The 19,751-nt window shown below is 43.4% G+C and overlaps 1 protein-coding gene across 1 annotated transcript; it reads right to left on the reverse strand.

Annotated features, from left to right (window-relative positions):
• Positions 1-821: 821 nt before the first annotated feature.
• Positions 822-18,441, reverse strand: PCNX4 (pecanex 4). Its single transcript, XM_059474931.1, has 11 exons — positions 18,400-18,441; positions 14,586-15,311; positions 12,794-12,973; positions 12,191-12,705; positions 11,281-11,381; positions 11,010-11,132; positions 9,057-9,420; positions 5,703-5,806; positions 4,244-5,280; positions 3,564-3,750; positions 822-2,798 (listed from the first exon to the last, which is right to left on the reverse strand). The coding sequence occupies exons 2-11, from the start codon at positions 15,272-15,274 to the stop codon at positions 2,547-2,549; spliced, it is 3,552 nt and encodes a 1,183-aa protein (XP_059330914.1). The 5' UTR covers positions 15,275-15,311; positions 18,400-18,441; the 3' UTR covers positions 822-2,546.
• Positions 18,442-19,751: the final 1,310 nt, after the last annotated feature.

Genomic DNA, 19,751 nt, shown 5'->3' on the forward strand with positions numbered 1-19,751 from the left:
GACCCCAGCATCCTGCTTCCCTCACTTTCATTCTTAATTCATGTTGATTAACATAAACCCCACAAGGAGAAGGGTGTGGTGTGGAGGGTAAAGATATCTGGTCTGTGCTTGGGATGTGTTCCTTGAGCAAAATGTGTGTTCAGGGCTGAATCCATTCATTTCTGATACATCAGGACTTACCCTCTGCCCCTTTCTCAGCTCTGCTGCCCTTACACTGCCCTGTGTGTGATCAACATCACAACTAAAGCCAGGAGGTGTTGGAAGAAATAAATAAAGCTCTGCACACCCCTGGTTAGAAAACAGGGTCACAAGGGATAACAATGGGTCCTGCTGAGAGCAGGATGCCATCAGTAATCCCAGCAGCAGCCTGTGAACACAGACACAGCCAGAGCTGAAGGTGCTCCAGTTCCTGAATTTCGGATAAATCAAAGAAATGCTCCAAAGCAAACAAACCAGCTGAACAGGGGCACTCAGCTGCAGAGATCTGAGACAGAACAAAAGCTTTATCTCCTGATTCTGCCAAAAGCAGGATGCAGACAGGTACTGTGCCTCAGGGCTGTGCCAGGGGCTGTGTGAGCAGTGACTGGGGCTGTGGGACACACTGCTGTGACAGCAGGGGACAGGATGTGGCAGGGCAGCACAGCCCAGCTCCACATTGCTGTGCTCCAGCAGGAACTCTGCCCACTGCTAATTGTGCTGCTCCATCTGGTGCCAATCAGGATCTCTGCTGGAACACTGGGCCCAGTCAGCAGCAGCTCTCCTCAAGGCTGGGGACCAGATGGACAGAGCCCAGAGAAAGGAAGGGAAAAGGATCACAGCTCTCTTCAGCTCTTTCTCAACTGGTTTATTCACTTTACAAAAGACAAAGGATGAGGGCAGAAATTACAGCCATCTTTGAGTAAGGACTGCTGCAAAAAAAGATAATTAAATTTTCTGTGACCATATGGAAGACAAGTAGTAACAAATTTACAATGTGGCAAGAGAGGGTAAATTAGATTTAGGAAACAGCTCCAACTTTCCAGCTGCTGCAAGAGAGCAAAGAACTAGAACTGCTTGAGGAGCTCATGACACTCCTTGCCTTGGAAGTTTTAAATCAGAGTAAACATTTCCCTCCTTGTGAGTGGGAGCTGAAATGGGGGCTCTCTATAAGCCCCTTTTACATCACATCCATGGCTCTGTATTTCCAGACAGCTCAGGGCCCAGTGTGGCACCAACCTGATTTAGAAACTCACCACACCACTTGCATAGTTCTTAAAAACCATTTCTGGCCACTATCTAAAGGAACAGCCAGCAGCCCAGAACAAGCTTCTGTGGCAAATTTCATATGAGTCAAAAGGTCTTAAATGTGAAAAGTAATAAATGTGCTTGGACCCAGACAAGGCTGGGTGTTCCAAACCAGTACTGCTTCAGTTACAGAGCAGGTCTGATTTAAATTGATTCTGTCCTAGGAAATACAATTACCTACTCCCTGCTCAGCATCTGCCTACAGTGTGACCATGGTCCTGCTGAGAAAACACAGTTATGTGCTAAGACTGGTGGTAGTGAACAGGATAAATGAGCCACTGGAAACTGGACCTGGACCTGTTTTCAAGGTCAGCTGTAATGTTACAAACCAGCTGTCCAGGTCTGCTCCAGCCTGTAGTGAGGTTAAAAAAATAAATACTTCTAGCTGGATTCCCACCCCCCATCATGAAGCTCTCACTGCATTTGTGAGAGGTTAGAAGAGGAAGACTGGTTAGGGAGGTGGAGAGAGGTTGAAAGTAACAACATATATATATATATATATGTATGTATACAGATATATATATCATATATATGGATACTGGAAGAAGGAGATGAAATCATAGCATTTGTTCTTAAAATTTCCTCTGTCCCCTAATTATATACGTTTACTTCTTCCATCAATAAAGTCACCCACGCTATCAATGTGTCAGAACACACACTGGTTTATATAAAATTCTTTTTACCAAAACAAGTAGTTAGGTAAAAATTGTCCCTTAGTTAAAGTATGGCTGATAACTTACTGCACATAAGGAAGATCAGTGAGAGTCATATAACAAATGCTAGAACTGAACTCAGTCCAATATAAAAATGGCCAGAATAAAAAAAAATTATATAAATAGTCCTATGTACACTTTGGTTGTCAACTCTGGGGTTGACAACACTACAAGAGGCCATAACCTGACTGGCAGTGCAGGTCACCTGTCCACGGGAAAAAAAAAGGAAAAGTAAATCAGAATGCACCAAAAATAGTTAATGAGCAGAATTGTGGTAATGATAAGAATTACACTGCTTTTCTTTAAGGTGGAGAATTGCAGCATGTGGCTCACCAGCCACAAGGGTGTCTTGTATTCCAGCAGCAAGAAACCAGTCCCCACCTTGCTGCCTGCTGCAGGCTCTGGCCAGCACCACCTCTGTGCCAAGGACATTCACCAGCCTGGCACTGCCACCCTGTGAGTAACACCTGATCTGCAGCACACAGGGCAGAGTGCCACACACAGAGGAAAAGGAGAAACCAGCAAGAGCCACAGGTGAGAAAGCACAGCCTAGAAGAGGGGCAGCTGCAGGAGCTGAGAGGAGTAGACGGGGTAGCCCAGGGGCGGGTCGGCCGCCTGCACGGTCAGGTTGCGCAGCAGCGCCGGGTGTGCCTGGATGCTGTAGCGCTCCTCGTCGTCGTTGGTGGCGTAGAGCAGCTCCCAGGACAGGTTGGCCCACTGGCCCCTCACAGCTTCTGCATTGAGCTTTCCCACCTGGACCAGCAGCTCCTGCAGAGTGAGGACTCGCCCTGTGTAAATTCCCTGCAAGAACAAACAGATCAGGATGTCCAGGACATTGGCTGAGAAGAGACGAGAGCGTTTTGGTTATAGAGCTCTGAGTAAAGCTTTGGGGCTGTGTGGTGTTTTTAGGGTTTTCAGGATGAAGGAGGAACTGAATTTGACTCTATGTTTTTAGAAGGTTAATTCATATAATATAAAATCATAAAATAATAAAAGAATGTTAAACTATACTAAAGAATAGAGAAAGTATCTTGTTAAGCCTTCTGTAAATATCCTAACTAAAAACTCCTGATTGACTCCTCAGAGTCCCACACAGCCTGATGGTGATTGGTCAGTAAGTAAAAACAATTCACATGAAACCAATCAAACAACCACCTGTTGGATAAACAATTTCTGAACCACATTCTAAAGCAGCAAAACACAGGAGAAGCAAAATGAGGTAATTACTGTTTTCATTTTTCTCTGAGGCTTCTCAGCTTCCTAGGAGAAAATCCTGGGCAAAGGGATTTTTCAAAAAAACATGACAGTAACAGCGCTGCACTCTATGAACACTTTAAACACAGCAAAGTATAAACCAGTCCCCTCAGTTCAATTCCTCCACTGGAATATAATCAGGAAATATTGCTGCATCTGAAGAACAGTGCAGTGGGCTTTTCAACAACAGCAGTGCCAGTTCCTCTTTAGTACGAACCATCTTGCAGAGCCTTCATGTTTTCGAACACAATTATGAGGGGAATAAAGAACAGTAAAAAAGAAACCCAAACTTTGAGTAATTTTTCTCCTTACCATGCTTGGGTCGTGCCCCAGAGAGAACAGGTATGGCTTTTCCTGCAGAACTGCCTGCTGCCACTCCAGGTCTGACACCAGCCCAATGTACCAATCGCTTTCGTATCCCTCCAGGTAATTCACCAGCTCTCTGAAGTTCTCCACTGGGCCCAGGCTGGCTTTGTCCAGCATAAGTTTAAAGGTGTATCTGAAAGGTGCAGAACATCACACAGGGTGGCAAAGGCAGGAGGGAAAAAGCTGTTCAGGCCACAGAGGGTGGAGAGGCTCCACCAACTCTGCCAGTCACTGCTTGCCAGCTGAGTCCCTGCCAGTCAGTCTGGTTGTGCTTTTAGCTCACCCACATGTAAAACACATCAGCTTAAACACCTCATTCACCTCCAACACATCCCCAGTGCCTGATAATGGTTACTGCCAAACATCTAAATCCAGCACATCTGTTGAGAGCTGGGGTCAGTGAAAACAGGTTGTTTTTCCCCAGTTAACACAGCAGATTGGAGGCAGCTGCTGTGGAGAAGAAAGAAGAACCTCCACACCACAGGCTTCACTGCCTGGAGTCACGGGCAGTATTTATATAGGAAAAACCGACAAATAAATTAAAACTATACGGGTTCAACAAACCATTAATGAAATGGCACTTCTCTATATAAATTTCTAATCTCAGGAAATTGGGTTTTTTTTACCTGAATGCTTTTAATGCCAGCTGGAAGAGCTCTGGTTTGCCTGTGAGCCAGTCCAAGCCAGCAGACCAGGGGATGCCACCCGTGTATGCCCTGAAGACGTGGCGAGGGGCAGGCACGGCGTTATCCAGCCCAAACAGACCAAAGCAGCACGACAGCACCCCCAGGATGTACAGCTCCTTCAGAGCTTTATCTTCCATCAGCTCTGTGAGCAAACTGGAAGGCTTCTCTTGCAGATGAAAAAAGTCCAGCTGGCTCAGAACAAAGTGGTACCATTCCTCAGGAAACCTCTGCCTCATTTCACTGACTTTGGAAGAAGGCACTGGTGCTGTTCTCCATTCTTCTGGGATGCTCAGCAGCTCTGAGTAAGAGCAACTGAATTCTACACGAGGTAAAACTTCTGGCTGCTTCCCTTTGTCCACAGCAGGCAGCCCAAGCACCACAGTCCTGTTTAATTTATCTTCTGGTGACATTTCTTGTAGGAAATCTTGGCTCTGTGTTTCTGTGGACCCTGGAATAGACAGGTGCACTTTGGGTGTCAGTCCCAAGTGCCCAGCATCTTTTCTGTCTCTTGCTCTGCTACCGGGTTCAAAATCAAAAATGTCACTATCATCAGTCCAGTCCTCCACTGTATCAACACTAAAGCTGTCTTCTTCCCTCAGAGCTCTGCATCCTTTCACTGCTCCACTGTGCTGATTTTCTGGAAATGATTCTTGTTTGTTCCTGTTGGCACTGCCTGGGCTTTCCCACGTCTTGGATTTTTTATAACAATACTGGACAAGCATCCACACAAGCACTTTCACAAAATCATCTTTCAGGTGCTTTAAATTCTCATGGGAATCAATTATTCCAGATAACACATTCCTGGCATCAGAATACAGCCTCACAGGAACCACAGTACAGGGAGTCAGGATGTGCCCAAAATGGGGATTGGGAGACAGAATCCTTGTGTGCTCCTGATGTTCAAAGGCCATTTCAAAAATTTCATCCACTCTGTGAGCTTCAGCAGCATGGCAGGATGTTTCCTGCAGTTCTAGCCCCTAAAGCACACATGAAAACCTGTTAGTCTTCACCAGGACATAACTTTAAATGCCAGCATTTTGCCTGCACCAGAATTATTCTGAATAAAATGATTGTCAGTATTTCCACAACTGAATCTACAAATCTATCCAGAGATAACAGCAATAACAAAGCACTCACTGCAGTATTAGGCACAGATCAGTGTCTTAAATAAATCTTTGCTTGATGCAAATCTTATTAGCTAGCTTATTAAAGATATTCTGTCACAAGCTAAATGATAAAAAAATTTCACATCTGCTACTCATGTGAATTGCAAGGCTAATTAGTACAACACTCATCTTAGAAAATTAAATGTAAATCAGTTACACTGCTGAAATGTTACACAGCAAAATGTTTGCATGATTTCCAAACATCAACATCTCAGTGCTCAGCATGCAATTACCTTAATGTTCACACCACAGTATGTGAAGCCTTTTTCCAGCACCAAAATCCACATCAGCCTGTCCTGAAAGCGGCACAAGTAATGAGACCCAGGCAGAGAGAGACCTGGGCAAGAAAAGAAACAAAACAAAAACTGCATATTACCTTTTCTACATGCCAAGGAAAGGATTCAACAGCAAACACGAAATATTTCTGCATCAGCAGAAATAACTGGCACCTTAGAAATGACTAGCACCTTAAAATCTTGGAAAAACTGGCTGAAATTGCAGCTTTGAAAAAGCTGTGGAAAGTTGGAAAACCTCACACAACTGCAGGACTGCATTATTCACACCAGACCAGGGTTAAACAACTCCACCCTCAATTCCCTTTGCAGAGATGACTTTCATGATTAAAGATCATTTTTGGCTGCATTTCCAACCACAGAGTTCCCACTGGAGTGTTCCCTGGAGACCTAAAGTCCTCCTTACTGAGAATACATTACAGAATCATTCTATAGCACAGGAGTTTCCTAATGGCCCAATTTGCTGTGGAGTGGGAAGTTTATTTGTTATCAGAGAAATAAAAATATAACTAAACTGGAATTTGAAAATCAGGTCCTGAAGAACAGCAAATTAGTACTCAAAAAAAAAAAAAAACCCAACCCAAACTTTTTCACAAAAGAAAAAGTCACAAAAAAAGCAATGCCAAATTTCCTAAGAACTGATGGTTATTCTGTATTTGAACTATAGCTGAAAGTCAATCCCCATAACACAATGGTTCTATTCTTAAGCATGACATTTGCTGCCAGTTTATGACCTGCTTCTGCTGTCACTCATGTCTGGTGACCACTCACTTGCAGAACATTTTAGTTTTAAAATGTTGTAAGGTGAAATCAGTGAAACCAACCATTAAGCAGTAGTTAAAATTTAAGTAACCTTTTCTATCCCACTGAGCTAATGAAGTGCATTTTCTTGCTAACATTTTGCAAAGACTTTAATTCCTTTCTTGCTAGCAGTTAAAACTACTAAAACTCCTTTACACAGAAAAAACTCTGGGTTTAAATTAGTGACACACAAAGTGGCATCACTTCCTTTTGAACTCATCTGAGAACACCACAGTTTTTCTTGCTTCAAGACATTCATTCACAGATTTTCCCATTAAAGAAGAGACTTTTTACCCCTCAAGACTAGTGTTTTAAATTATTTATTCTAAGGCATACATGCCACCACAGTCATGATGGCAATGGGGGGAAAAAACCCTATTAAAATATGTATATATATAAAATATAGATAGATATAAAAGATAGATAACATATATATATGACAGATAGCTATATATTATTATAATAAATATATCTATTGTAAATAGAAAACAGTAGACAAACTGAAGTATCCTTTTTTAGAGAAAAACGACTTTTTGGTTTAATTGAGTATCTCTCTCTAACCAGTGATGCAAGTGCAGCACATATTTCCCAGTAAAGCACCTGGATATTTTCTTCAGAAAAGCCTGATTAAGGTTAACTTCCACTGCCTTCAAATATTAGGCCACTTTTTCCAGCCATAAGCCATTTTTTAAGAGGCTTATGTAAATATTTGCCTCTTGTCTGAGGGCTACAATCTTTTGATTATTTAGGTTACACAAAGGCTGTTTCTCAAGAAAATGACCTTGCAATTTTAAAACAGTTACTCTGTCTCCAGCTGGGAAAAAGACTGGGCCTTTCTTCACCTCTGTCTCTGTAATTCTGTGAAAACCCCATCACAAGGCCTTCACCACCAGGCTGTAAATCCACAAATTCTGTGAAAATCCCACCACAATGCCTTTACCAGGTTGTAAACCCACAAGTGCTGCTACAATCCCACCCCAAGTGCCTGCACAAGATAAGATATTAAATCTTATCAATAGGTTTGTTCTTATCTGTTTACTGCCACTTAGGCTACATCATGTATTTCACCATAACCAATTAACACAGCCAAATTAGCAAAGTCACCTTCTGGATGCTGAGTAATGGGATGGATGCAGAGACAGACAGACCTACAGACAGCAGTCTGACACACATCCTTCTCTATGCTGTCTGGCTGAAGAACCCAATTTACTGCCTCCAGTTGGGTGGGATCAATGCATTCCATCCTTTTTATTCAGTACAGAAAGATTAGGATTGATACTGTTTCACCACCATTTAGTCTCTGCTTAAAGGTAACAAAAGATTTCTTTTTTTACAGGATTGTAACAAGCAGACATTGTAGAATCATTAGCTGGAAAAGATCATCAAACCCAGCCTTTGACTGAATAGCACCATGTCCATGAAACCATCTCACAAAACTGCTACATCTCCCTGTTTCTTGAATGCTCCCAGGGATGGGGACACCACCACTTCCCTGGGGAGCCTGTGCCAATGCTTAACCATTTGTCCAGGGAAGAAATTTTCCCCAATGTCCAACCTGAACCTCCCCTGCTGCAACTTGTAGCTCTTCTATTCTTTTCTATTCTTCCCCTTTGTCCTATTGTTGGATGTACAAGAATAAAAGTAACCAGTTTTTCCTGAGCAATCTCTGAATATCAGATTTAACCCAGCTGTGAAACTTGGTTTTCAACCACTGATTCTCCTCCCTTCAGAGGATCCAATCCCAAGGGGCTTAGGGCATTGGGAGGGATCTGATCCCAAGGGGTTTGGGGCATTTGGAAGGATCTGATCCCAAGGGTTTTAGGGCCTTGGGAGGGATCTGATTCCAAGGGTTTTAGGGCCTTGGGAGGGATCTGATTCCAAGGGTTTTAGGGCATTGGGAGGGACCTGATCCAAAGGGTTTTAGGGCCTTGGGAGGGATTTGATCCAAACAGTTTTGGGGCCTTGGGAGGGATCTGATCCCAAGGGGTTTTGGGGCATTGGGAGGGACCTGATCCAAAGGGTTTTAGGGCCTTGGGAGCGATTTGATCCAAACAGTTTTGGGGCCTTGGGAGGGATCTGATCCCAAGGGGTTTTGGGGCATTGGGAAGGATCTGATTCCAAGGGTTTTAGGGCCTTGGGAGGGATTTGATCCAGTTTTGGGGCCTTGGGAGGGATGTGATCCCAAGGGGTTTGAGGCATGGGGAGGGACCTGATCCCCAGTGTTTTAGGGTGTTGGGAGGGATCTGATCCCAAGGAGTCTGGGGTCTTGGGAGGGTCCTGATCCCAAGGGTTTTGGGGCATTGGGATGGATCCGATCCCAAGGGGTTAGGGGCACTGAGAGGGATCCAATCCCAAGGGTTTTAAGGCATTGGGAGGGATCCGATCCCAAGGGTTTTAGGGTGTTGGGACAGACCCAATCCCAAGGTTTTGGCTGGAAAACCACATTTCCTGCACTATTTATCTGCATTATTGCAGAGCGCTCCCCGTACGCACCCAGGCCGCCGGCGGCCAGCGCAGCCTGCAGCGCCGCGGCCAGGCCGGGCACCAGCTGCCGGTAGTAGACGGTGTCGGAGCAGACGCAGGCGGCGCCGCCCGCGGGGCCCGGCCAGCTCCGCAGCGGCCGCGGGAAGCCCACCAGGAACACGGGCAGCGTGAAGAGCGGCAGCAGGGGCGAGGAGAGCAGCGCCGACACGGCCACCAGGGCCAGCAGCACGGGGAAGAAGGCGACGTTGAGCGCGATCAGGGCGGCGCTGGATCTGCGGCGCTGCTTCTTCTCCGTCCACGAGGTCAGCAGGATGGCCATGGCAAAGTGCAGCTTGGACAGGAACTGCAGCAGCCGGTCCCGCAGGAGACCGACCTGCAGCACATGGGCAGGAAGAACAGGGTTTGTAGCCTGTAGCACACTCAGCACAGATACTGTAACTTAAAGAAAATAAAGCATGGCTATCATTGGTGTGAGAATATATTTTAGCACAGGAGGATGGCCATGGCAAATGGACAGGAACTGCAGCAGCCGATCCCGCAGGAGACCGACCTGCAGCACATGGGCAGGAAGAACAGGGTTTGAACTCTACAGCACACTCAGCACAGATACTGTAACTTAAAGAAAATAAAGCATGGCTATCATTGGTGTGAGAATATATCTTAGCACAGGAGGATGGCCATGGCAAAGTGCAGCTTGGACAGGAACTGCAGAAGCCGGTCCCGCAGGAGACCGACCTGCAGCACATGGGCAGGAAGAACAGGGTTTGAACTCTACAGCACACTCAGCATAGATACAGTAACTTAAAGAAAATAAAGCATGGCTATCATTGGTGTGAGAATATATCTTAGCACAGGAGGATGGCCATGGCAAAGTGCAGCTTGGACAGGAACTGCAGAAGCCGGTCCCGCAGGAGACCGACCTGCAGCACATGGGCAGGAAGAACAGGGTTTGAACTCTACAGCACACTCGGCATAGATACAGTAACTTAAAGAAAATAAAGCATGGCTATCATTGGTGTGAGAATATATCTTAGCACAGGAGGATGGCCATGACAAAGTTCAGCTTGGACAGCAACTCGAGCAGCCGATCCCGCAGGAGACCGACCTGTGACACACGGGCAGGAAGAACAGGGTTTGTAGCCTGCAGCACACTCAGCATAGCTACAGTAATTTTATGAAAATGAAGCATGGCTAACATTCCTTGGTATGAGAATATATCTTAGTACAGTTTTTAGCTTCTGTCTGCTGGGTTCTGGCCCCTGTTGTAATTCTCCAACAGAGACAGATACTTCAGAAAACAATTATCTTGCTTAATTTTACAATATGACCATTACCTGTTGGGGAAGGAGAAACAGGAAAGCCTTATAAATATGATTGTCTGGCAAAAGATTTTGAGAATATGGAAACTCTAAGCGAGATTGAAATGAAAGCAAGCTTAGAGATACCTCAGTTACTGAACAACTGGAAAACAATGGTGTGGCCGGCTGAAGGTGATCCCCTTTGGATGGAACAACACCCTCTGCTTGCAGAAGGTCCAAGGGTCAGAGCAGACCCTGCCAGCTTGGCAGAAGGGGCCAAAGAGGAGTTTTTAGGGTTTAAAATGTAACACAGTATGGTAATGTAGTGATTATTATAGGCTGTATGTAAAGGCTATAGGATTTGTATATTGTACTAGATTGGTTAGTGAGAATTAGAATATTCAACACAGAAGAAGATTTATGGTATTGTAACGGGAACCTCACTCCGTTACCCTTTTTATTCTCTTACCTTTTTTACTCCCTTACTCTCTTACCCTCTCACCCTCTCCCCCTCTCCTCTCTGGGGCCTGCTCTGAGCTGTGGCTGGCAGCTCCAAGCAGGGCCCTGCACCCAGGCCCTTTGCAATAAACCACAAGTTCCACAACCTGGCTGCAGAGATCTCTTGTCTCCGACCCTCCCACCCCCCCGACGCTCCTACAATTACCAGCAAGAGTTTGATTCCTGTATCAAGGCTCCTGTTCCACCAGAGGTCTGGATTAGCCACCAACATTTGTGCTGCTGACACAACCACCATGTCTAGTAAGGCATTTTCTGTATTTTGCCAGACCTAGAATAGAGATATGTTAGAAATACATTAAAAAACGTATCTATTTATCTCTGCTTTCATGACCTGGAATATTTCTTCCAGGTCACCTTGGTTTTCAAGTCATGTAGAAGAGCATTTCTAAGGCTAACATATTTCAAATTCAAATTACCATCCTGAACATCCTTGTGAATCCAATGGAAACAGACACGGAATGCAGGTTTTGTAGGGAATGGTCAAGTGACAGGAATGCTATCATAGCAAAGGGAGACACTGCAATTGAAACAAAAGCATCACTGACCTTCCAAAACTGTAACAAAAGCAAGCAGAGGTAAGCAGTCTTATTTCAGGATGGAAATCCCAGCAAAAAAGAGAAAGCTTCCCCTCGTCAACACAAAATCCTCTTTGTATTACACTCCAACAATATTGAACAATTTATTTGCACTAATGGCCTTGGACAACAAACATTTACATCGATGTTTAGCTCTTACTTGCTATTAGTTCCTTTATCCTTTATTTGTTTCTCCGAGAAAATACTCAAATAAGTGAAAATAAACATGGAATAGCAGTCATCAATGTATTTCCCCAAACTAATGGTTCTTTATGACGTTAAATAATTTAAATCCATTTTTATTCCCTCAAGTAGATGCATTTGTCTCTAACCTACCAGAATGGAGGCTCTCCCCTTTACCAGCAAGCTCTAAGAACCAAATATTTGGTCAGCTTGAAGACTTTCAACGCATTTTGTTTTCAAGTACATATTTTTAAAAGTTGGCACTGCAGTTGTAACTAAAATACTTTAAAAGGCCCTGCTTTCTCAGCTGGGCTTTTAAAAGACTCAGTTTTTTAGGTTCACCCCTATAAAAGAAATAAATCAAATCACTTCCAAATTTAATCACTTTCAAATATGCTGGACCAGTAACTTTGACCTCAATACACAATTTAACAAGACATCAACAAGTATTTCCAGCCACTTGGTTTCCCTTGGTTCATTCCCAGAATCTTGCACATAGAGCAATTCTAGAGTTTCAATCTCCCTACAAGCATCATCTAACAAACAACAGACAGTGGTGTATTCCTACCTAGTGTTAGTAAAATCCTCCTGACAACACCAACTTTCATTAGCCTTCTTTGCTTCTCCATGAACACAGCCACAGTCCTGACATCCTTTGGGTAAAAGGGGTTTCTGAAGACTCCAAACAAGTACACTCTCTGAATCTCTCTAAGAATCCACATCATTACAAGTAATAGGATCAGAATGTAACTTGCTATGGCCTGGGGTCTGCCTTGGGAAGATGATGAGCAGCCTGCAAATTGATGCAGCAGACTCGCTTCTGTGAGAGCAAATGCCAACACAGTCACATAGAAAATTAATTCCCTCCACCCAAATTGTAATCTAAGAGCCCTGTGAGCATTTTTAGCTTTGCTGGAGGCTAAATGGCTGATCATGGTGTGTTTGAAGGCAAACCCAATCTCACTTAGGTTAAGACTCAGTATGAACCCAAATCCAGTCATGAAGAGGATCACACCGAGGGGGCTGGGAATGAAATACGATGCTATTGCTGTTCCAGCAGAAATGAGAAACATTACTAACAACCTGTGAAGGAGAAAATAAAGAAGATTTGCTTGAAAAGAAAAAGGTTATAAACAACACTGATATATTTTACAATTGTAGAAACATTTACTTGGTGTTACTTGACATAGGTGAACCTCCTAGTCCAAACTCCAACAGTTGTTCCATTCCCCAGAGAAAAAGTGCATCAAGTGGGGGCAGAATTCCCATGGCCCACAAGAATGGCAGAAAAAGAAACAGGATGTGCAAAATCTGGTTTGTCTGCTCTAGAATGGGTGTGTTGACAGCAAACCTGGATAAAAGAAGAAATGCATTTGAATTCTGTGAAAGGAAAAATAACTTCAGTGTGGGAAGACTTCCTGTTTAATTACTACAGCAAATCCCAAAGTAAAAACCTTACACATTCAACCTATAAAACCTAATAAGTATCTTTTAAAAGGAAAAATAAGCACATATATTTATGCTTGGGACAGTAACATATTAATTAGAACACAGACTAAATTTTCATTTAAAAGTTTTGAAGCCTTCAGATGAATACAGTGAGGCAATTATCCCAATTATTTTTGCTACTGCAAACTGAAAAACACACTGAAAAAATACTTGTGCAAAAAATAAACATCTACAGGCTCCAAGGCCTCAACTGTTTAACAAAAAATTATAAAGTATTTTTTCAGAGACACAAAAGTAAAATTTTATGCAATTTCAAGGCCCAAGTAGAAGAATTGTCATGTTGCCTGTACACCTACAGATAATACTGTATATTCCTAAAGAGGATTTTTTTCTACATAAAATGTTAAAATTTTCCTGCAAAATCACAAAGATCATTATTAGAAATTTGCATAAATTCTAACCTAGATGTAGTTTACCAACTAAAGGTGGTAGACTGCCAAGATATTTGGTTTCCCTCTCCATTTTAATAAGTAAGCAAGCCTCACAGGAATTTTATCAGGAATTTTGACAAGGTCTTAATCTTCTCCTCAGGAAATTGAATAGAAGGATTTGGAGTCCCAAGACCACATGTGTAATTCTCATACTTCACCTGAGGTGGCAATTAGGGTAAATCATTAACAAGGACATCTCCCAGTGCAAAACCAGCAAATTCAAACATGCTTTTTTTAATGTATCTGGTGTAACCCACCCATAAAATATTACATGTGACAAAGTGCTATAAATATCACCTGACAGGGAGAAAGAATGCAGAAAATAAATCTAAAAGCATCTTGTTTTAGAAGCCTGAAACTACAAATACTTCAGCTAAGACACTCATCTGAAAAACAGAAATGTGACTCTCCTAATTTGTAGACTGACACAGCTCTTTTGTATTGGAAAAGCATTTAAAAATCCAAGTTCCAAATCTGTATCACAAAGCCACAGCAATATTCCCATTTGCATATCCATTCATCAAAACCAAATTCAAGGGTTTTGGGTTTTTTTTTTTGCCTGTTGTATAAAATCCTCTGCTATCACTTTACAGAGCTTAAATTAGAAAGTATTCCAAGATGAAATCTGGACATAAATCCTGTAATCCTGAAGCTTGCAGTGTTTAGATTTATGATTCCAGGTCAGGAACATGTGTTTTCAAAGCACATCCTTTAAAAGGATATATTTGCAAATGCTCCAATACAAAAATATGAAAAATGACATGGTAGAAAGTAGTTTTAACCTATCTCTTACAGACTGCTTTTCCTGGTTTACATGGAATGCTATGGAAATTTAAGAGCCTTTTATACACAGCATAGAACCTCAATTTTTATCATAAATGCATCAATTTTCTTCCTTTGAAGTTACTACAGTTGATTAGAATCTCAAAATAAATTTTCCTCAGAAGAATAATTTAACCTTTCCCATCAAAAATACACAGAATGACCATCACTTTAAGTGGCTGAATGCATTATTACATTTACCTGTGTGCAAGATCCACTGCAATAAAGACAAAAATGTAGAAAGGTCTCATCAGAGCAGTGATTTCATAAGTATCCAGTGCTTGGAAAGTGGCTGTTTCAGTGGCTGTGTTTATGATTAATGAATACTCTCCTATACACATGGTCACCCATCCAAACACAAAGATCACAACAGTTCCTCCAATGTTGCTGTATAACAAGGTTATTCTGTTTGGCAGCAAATACCAAGTTCCCAGCCCACACAACACCCCTGCCAGAACAGAATGGAATACAGTGTTGATTATGTACTTCTTGCCAGGAATAATAAATTTTACTGTCTCTGAACCTACACAGCTGGAAAATTCAAACTCGTCTTCATCTGTCAGGGTATTCTGAATTTGCATTCTTTCTACTGTCACTGTTTTCTGCTTTGCATAGAGGTTTGTCATCTGAAGAGCAAGGGCAGTAACAAACATGAGCCCTCCTGACAGGGCTGCTGTGCACAAGTCCTGCATCACCCCCAGCTGGTACAGGAGTGTCCCCACTCCTCCCCAGAGCCATGGGGTCAGGAAAAGGATGATCTGGTTCACATAGATGTAGGGAGGGGCACAGTAGCCTAATTTGAACCTGGGACCTCCCAGCAGGGTCTGAGGGAAGCGCTTCAGGAAGAACTCCTGCTTGTAGTCATTGAGCAGGGGGACATCTGGCCCCATCCTGTGGCTCAGCAGGGCTGGCTGGGGATCATCTTTCCTGTAGGAGAACAGGAAGGAAAACATGGACACATTACTGATTGTGGAACTCAGAACCCAGGGAATTCTTGTGTCTTCTTTTTATTTACCAAGCTACAGTGGAATTCTGACATGTTGCTGTTAGAATTCTCAGAATACGATAAGCAAGCATCTATTTAAAAATGTGAACACATTCTTTCATCTGAAGGTTGCAAATAAAAACATATAACCTGTTCTTGGGAGGTGACAAAACCAACCCACCTCCCCATCAGAATACCTTCCTAAAACTGACATTCTTCCCACTCAATCTGATTGCAATCACACTTTGGCACAGACCTCCAATTCCAAATCCTATTAAGGATCTCTGTGTACTGAGTCTGTGATTTCAGTGAACAGCCACACAATGCAAGGACTCAGGCACAGAGAGCAAAAAAAGAAAATTAAAACTTTATGCAATAAAGCTTTTTCTACATAAATAAGTTAAAGTATTACAAATTGTTTTCCACGCCAGCATTGCTACCATCCTCCCTACACAGCCTTGCTGCAGGATATATCAGTGTAAACTAAAGTAAGCGATTCACTTTCTGCTTCCTAAAACTTATACATTAAAAAAAAATCAAACACAATACTTGTGAGTTGTAGCAAAATTAGGATATATTCTTCATGGTGCCAGTGGAAAAAGCTGAAAGAAAGGAAAAAAAGATACCTGTAGACATTTACAGTGACCCATCAAACAAAATAGGTTTGAATGCTCATTCAGAGAGGATCAGGCAATGTAGAAACAATGAATGTAAAGTGATAACTATGATATTCAAATATATTCTAGGCTACTAATCATGAAAGCAAGAATCTGTGAGTGACAGGTAGAAATACTCAAGCTAAGAAATAGGGTGAAAAAAACAGCACACAAAAAAGCAGTGCCAATGTCATTAATAGTAACTCTGTAAAATAGATTGTGTGCATTAGGAGATGTGCAAGGACAGAAATTCTGACTTTCTTCCCCTGGAGCTGTACAATCTCATGAATTCCCATTGCCATCACTGGTGAGACATTAAAAATTAAACATTTGGCTGTCACAGAGTCCTCAAACTACTGTGATCCCTTTTTGCTACAATACCAAACCTTTCTGAGCCCTTCTGAGAACAATTCACCCCATTTATTTAAACAGGTCTCAGTCACTTGAATGTTGATACATGCTGATCATTGGGGAATGAAGTTGCAAACAGTGAAAATGAGATTTTATGCATTATCATGACTGAAAATTTACATGCTACATCCACTAAGTCAATATACTCCATCACGGGAAGCAGGTCCCCACAGGCTCTGTAACTATTCTTTATGTAGGTTGTGGATTTTTTTGTTTTTTTTGTTTTTTTTTTAATAAAATATTGAAAAAACAGGTTTTTTGGTCCTACTATTTTAAGCCACTGAAAGTTTCTCAAATGTAAGAAGGCAGCAGTCAGTCCTACTGGAACTAATGGAAAAGACACATGTTGACAATGGACAGGGGAATTCATCCCAGTCAGCTCAGGAATTTGAGAATGTAACAGCGACACACCCAACTAAAAACAAATTTCAAATGTAATTATAAAATATCACAACTGAATCACTCTTTAGAAAAATAAGCTCTGTTTAGAGGGTGCATGGGCTTGGAGCTTAAATTGTGGGGATAGTTACATGCAGTAGAAGACTTACAGGCATGGAAATGACAGAAGCTGAGTTGAAAAAGAAAATACAGAACCGATAGGTGCAGAGTTTTCCTTGAAAAACAGTTTTTGGGCAGCTGTGTTTTTCTGCTCTGAGAAGGGCTATTTTTGCTTCAAGTTCCAGTCTGCATTTGTGTTTGTCAAGTTTATATTGCTAACCAAATGTTAACAAAACATTCCCCTTACAGTTTCTGTGTAAACAATAGGCATCTTTGTGTGAGACACAAGAATCTACGCACATAAACAATATAGTTCCACTTGGCTCTGCTCCAAAACGAGCCATAAAAAAGAGGTGAATTTATTTACTGAAGCTCGCTAACTATGGAAACTCTTCCCTCTGCTGTTCTGCTGGCTTCCAGCTACTCAGGGAGCAATCAGGACTTCAAAGAGGGGCTCATCCCTGTCTTATTCCTGGGCAAAGCCCTAGCAACAAGGCTGCAGACATTTGTGAGTGTTTACAGGACCTGGCTTCAATGCACATTCCTGACATACAGGCCCGGCCCCACTTTGACAACTTGCCTGGATACCCAAACAAGCCCTAACACAACAGTCCGTCATCACCGGGGGGATCTGTGCCACTTGGATGCTATCACAGCAAGGATGGAAAAAGGGCTTTAACACCATAAAGTCACTTCACAAGTTTCCCCTGCAATAACCTCGTTATTACAAAGGGAAAAAAAACAAACCGCGCCACAAATTCAGGCAGGAATTCACAGGAGGGCACGAATTTTTGTCTAAATGAACACCATCCTCTACGTGGGCTGATGGTGGATCAGCCGAGTTTGGTTTGCTTTTATTTTTAGCAGATTACAGAGTTTGTGTACAGCTGTCTGCCACCTGAGCAGCTGAAACATATAGGGCTTAAAAATCCTTACCTCGGTGGTCTTACAGGTGTTTAAGGGTAGGGGTTACAAAGCACCTGCTAGCCAAGCTGGGGATGATAAAGGAGATGGGAGGTGGAGCGGAGGCTGTGGCATCCCACAAAGTCCAGACGCTCTCACACACCGGGTTAAGGATTCCCCGGAGGAGCATCCATGGCTGAAGACCCCAGTTTGCTGCAGGTCAGCTTCCAGCCAGGAGGATCAGGCTGCGAGCCCCTGCTCAGCAGTGCTGACTCCATTCCCCAGGGGACACAGCATTTAGGACCGCACCTCCCATCCAGTTATGGGATGAGCATCCCGGGGTCACCTTCGGGAAGGGTCGCTGGCCGCCTCCCCCCGCGGCACCGCTGCCCCTGACCAGAGGGGTTCCCACCGGGGCCACCACGCTTCCCACCCACCCAGCTCCCTTCACCTCCTCTGCAGGCTCTGAATAAAAACACCCAACACCCGGCGAGTACAAAAACACCTCTGCGGTCTGCGGAGGGGAAGGGCCGGGGGGCAAATCCGCAAGGATGGCACCTACCTGGGGCCCGGGCTCGGAGCGGGCAGGGGGCGGCAGGGCACGGGGCCGAGCCGGCGTTGGGAGATAGAGGAGGAGGAGGAGGATGGCGGAGCGCTGCCGTTCTCTGCCCGCCCCTTTTTCCCGCCCCTCAGCGGCCGCCGCCATTTTGCCCGCCTGAGGGAGGCGGTGGGGACGCGCTGCCTGCGGGAAATGGCTCCGGCCAGCCCCGGCCCCGCTCCCGGCGCTGCTCCCGGCAGGGTCGGTACGGGAGCACTGCGGGGCCGCGGTGCTCCCGCTCCCTCACGGGTGAGGGCGGCATCCCAGAATGGATCCGGGTGGAAAAGACCTCTGGCATCATCGAGCCCAGTCCATGGCCAGACCACTGCACTGAGTGCCCGGCCAGTCTCTGAGAGCCCGGCCGTGGCTCCTCCGCTTCCCTGGCCGGCCCATTCCAATGTCTGATCTTTCTTCCTGGAAAAAATTCCTCTAATGTCCAATTTACCTCCCCTAGTACATCTTCAGACTATGTCCTCTCATCCTGCCCCTTGTTCCTAGGAAGCAGATCCCGATCCCCACCTGGCTTCACCCTCCCGTCAGGGAGTTAAAGAGAGCGAGAAGGTCCCCAGCATTCTGACACCATAACAGAATAACCCTAAAAATTCCCCTAATCTTGAATATTAATGGCATTTATGTATTAACTAATTCAATATATGAACACTACTTTTAGCCTCAGAACCAAATTAATTCTGTTTTCTTCCAGCATTCAGTGGCAAACTGAAATATAAATCCAAATGCTGCAGTACCCCTTCAAATTACACCCGTTAAATACTGCGAATATTTAACAGAGTCAGCACGCATAATATAATTCATATCTAATAATACTAAAATGTATAATTCAGTGTATTAACACCAGGGCACACATCTACCTTAATCCCTGTTAGAACAATTACCATGTAGATAGTTAGGAACAGTTATATCCATTTAAATCTGAATATGTAATTTAACACACAAGCATGTGCTTGGAATTTTAGACAATGGATTGACTGGGAGCAGTTCTCATCAGAAGCATCATAACATTTTTGTAGGTCTGTTAATCTTTATTCTTCAGAGATAATAAAAAGGCAGTTGGATTGGGGAATCCAGTGTAAAACCTTGGAAGCACCACCAGAGGACAATGATCCTTTGTCTTTATTGAATTTCATTTTAATGTACTTCAGTAGCACACTTAATTCCATCCTCTTGCATAATAAATTTAAAAAAATGTTTTTTTCACTATCCTTGATCTAATATTTTTTCATCTCCTCTTTCAAATGCATATGTTGAAATCCTATTAAAGTTATTTATATCTCATAGATATTCTAAGGTAAATAGCA

Source organism: Ammospiza nelsoni, chromosome 6 (genome assembly GCF_027579445.1).
Source record: "Ammospiza nelsoni isolate bAmmNel1 chromosome 6, bAmmNel1.pri, whole genome shotgun sequence".
Taxonomy (NCBI): domain Eukaryota; kingdom Metazoa; phylum Chordata; class Aves; order Passeriformes; family Passerellidae; genus Ammospiza; species Ammospiza nelsoni.

Excerpts from the sequence above, each read along its gene's own strand:
- PCNX4 (XM_059474931.1), bottom strand. The coding sequence starts at position 15,274 with ATGGGGCCAGATGTCCCCCTGCTCAATGACTACAAGCAGGAGTTCTTC. Across the intron at positions 5,281-5,702 it reads ACTGTGGTGTGAACATTAAG|GGGCTAGAACTGCAGGAAAC; the intron begins GTAATTGCATGC and ends TGTGTGCTTTAG. Across the intron at positions 2,799-3,563 it reads TGGGGCACGACCCAAGCATG|GGAATTTACACAGGGCGAGT; the intron begins GTAAGGAGAAAA and ends TTGTTCTTGCAG.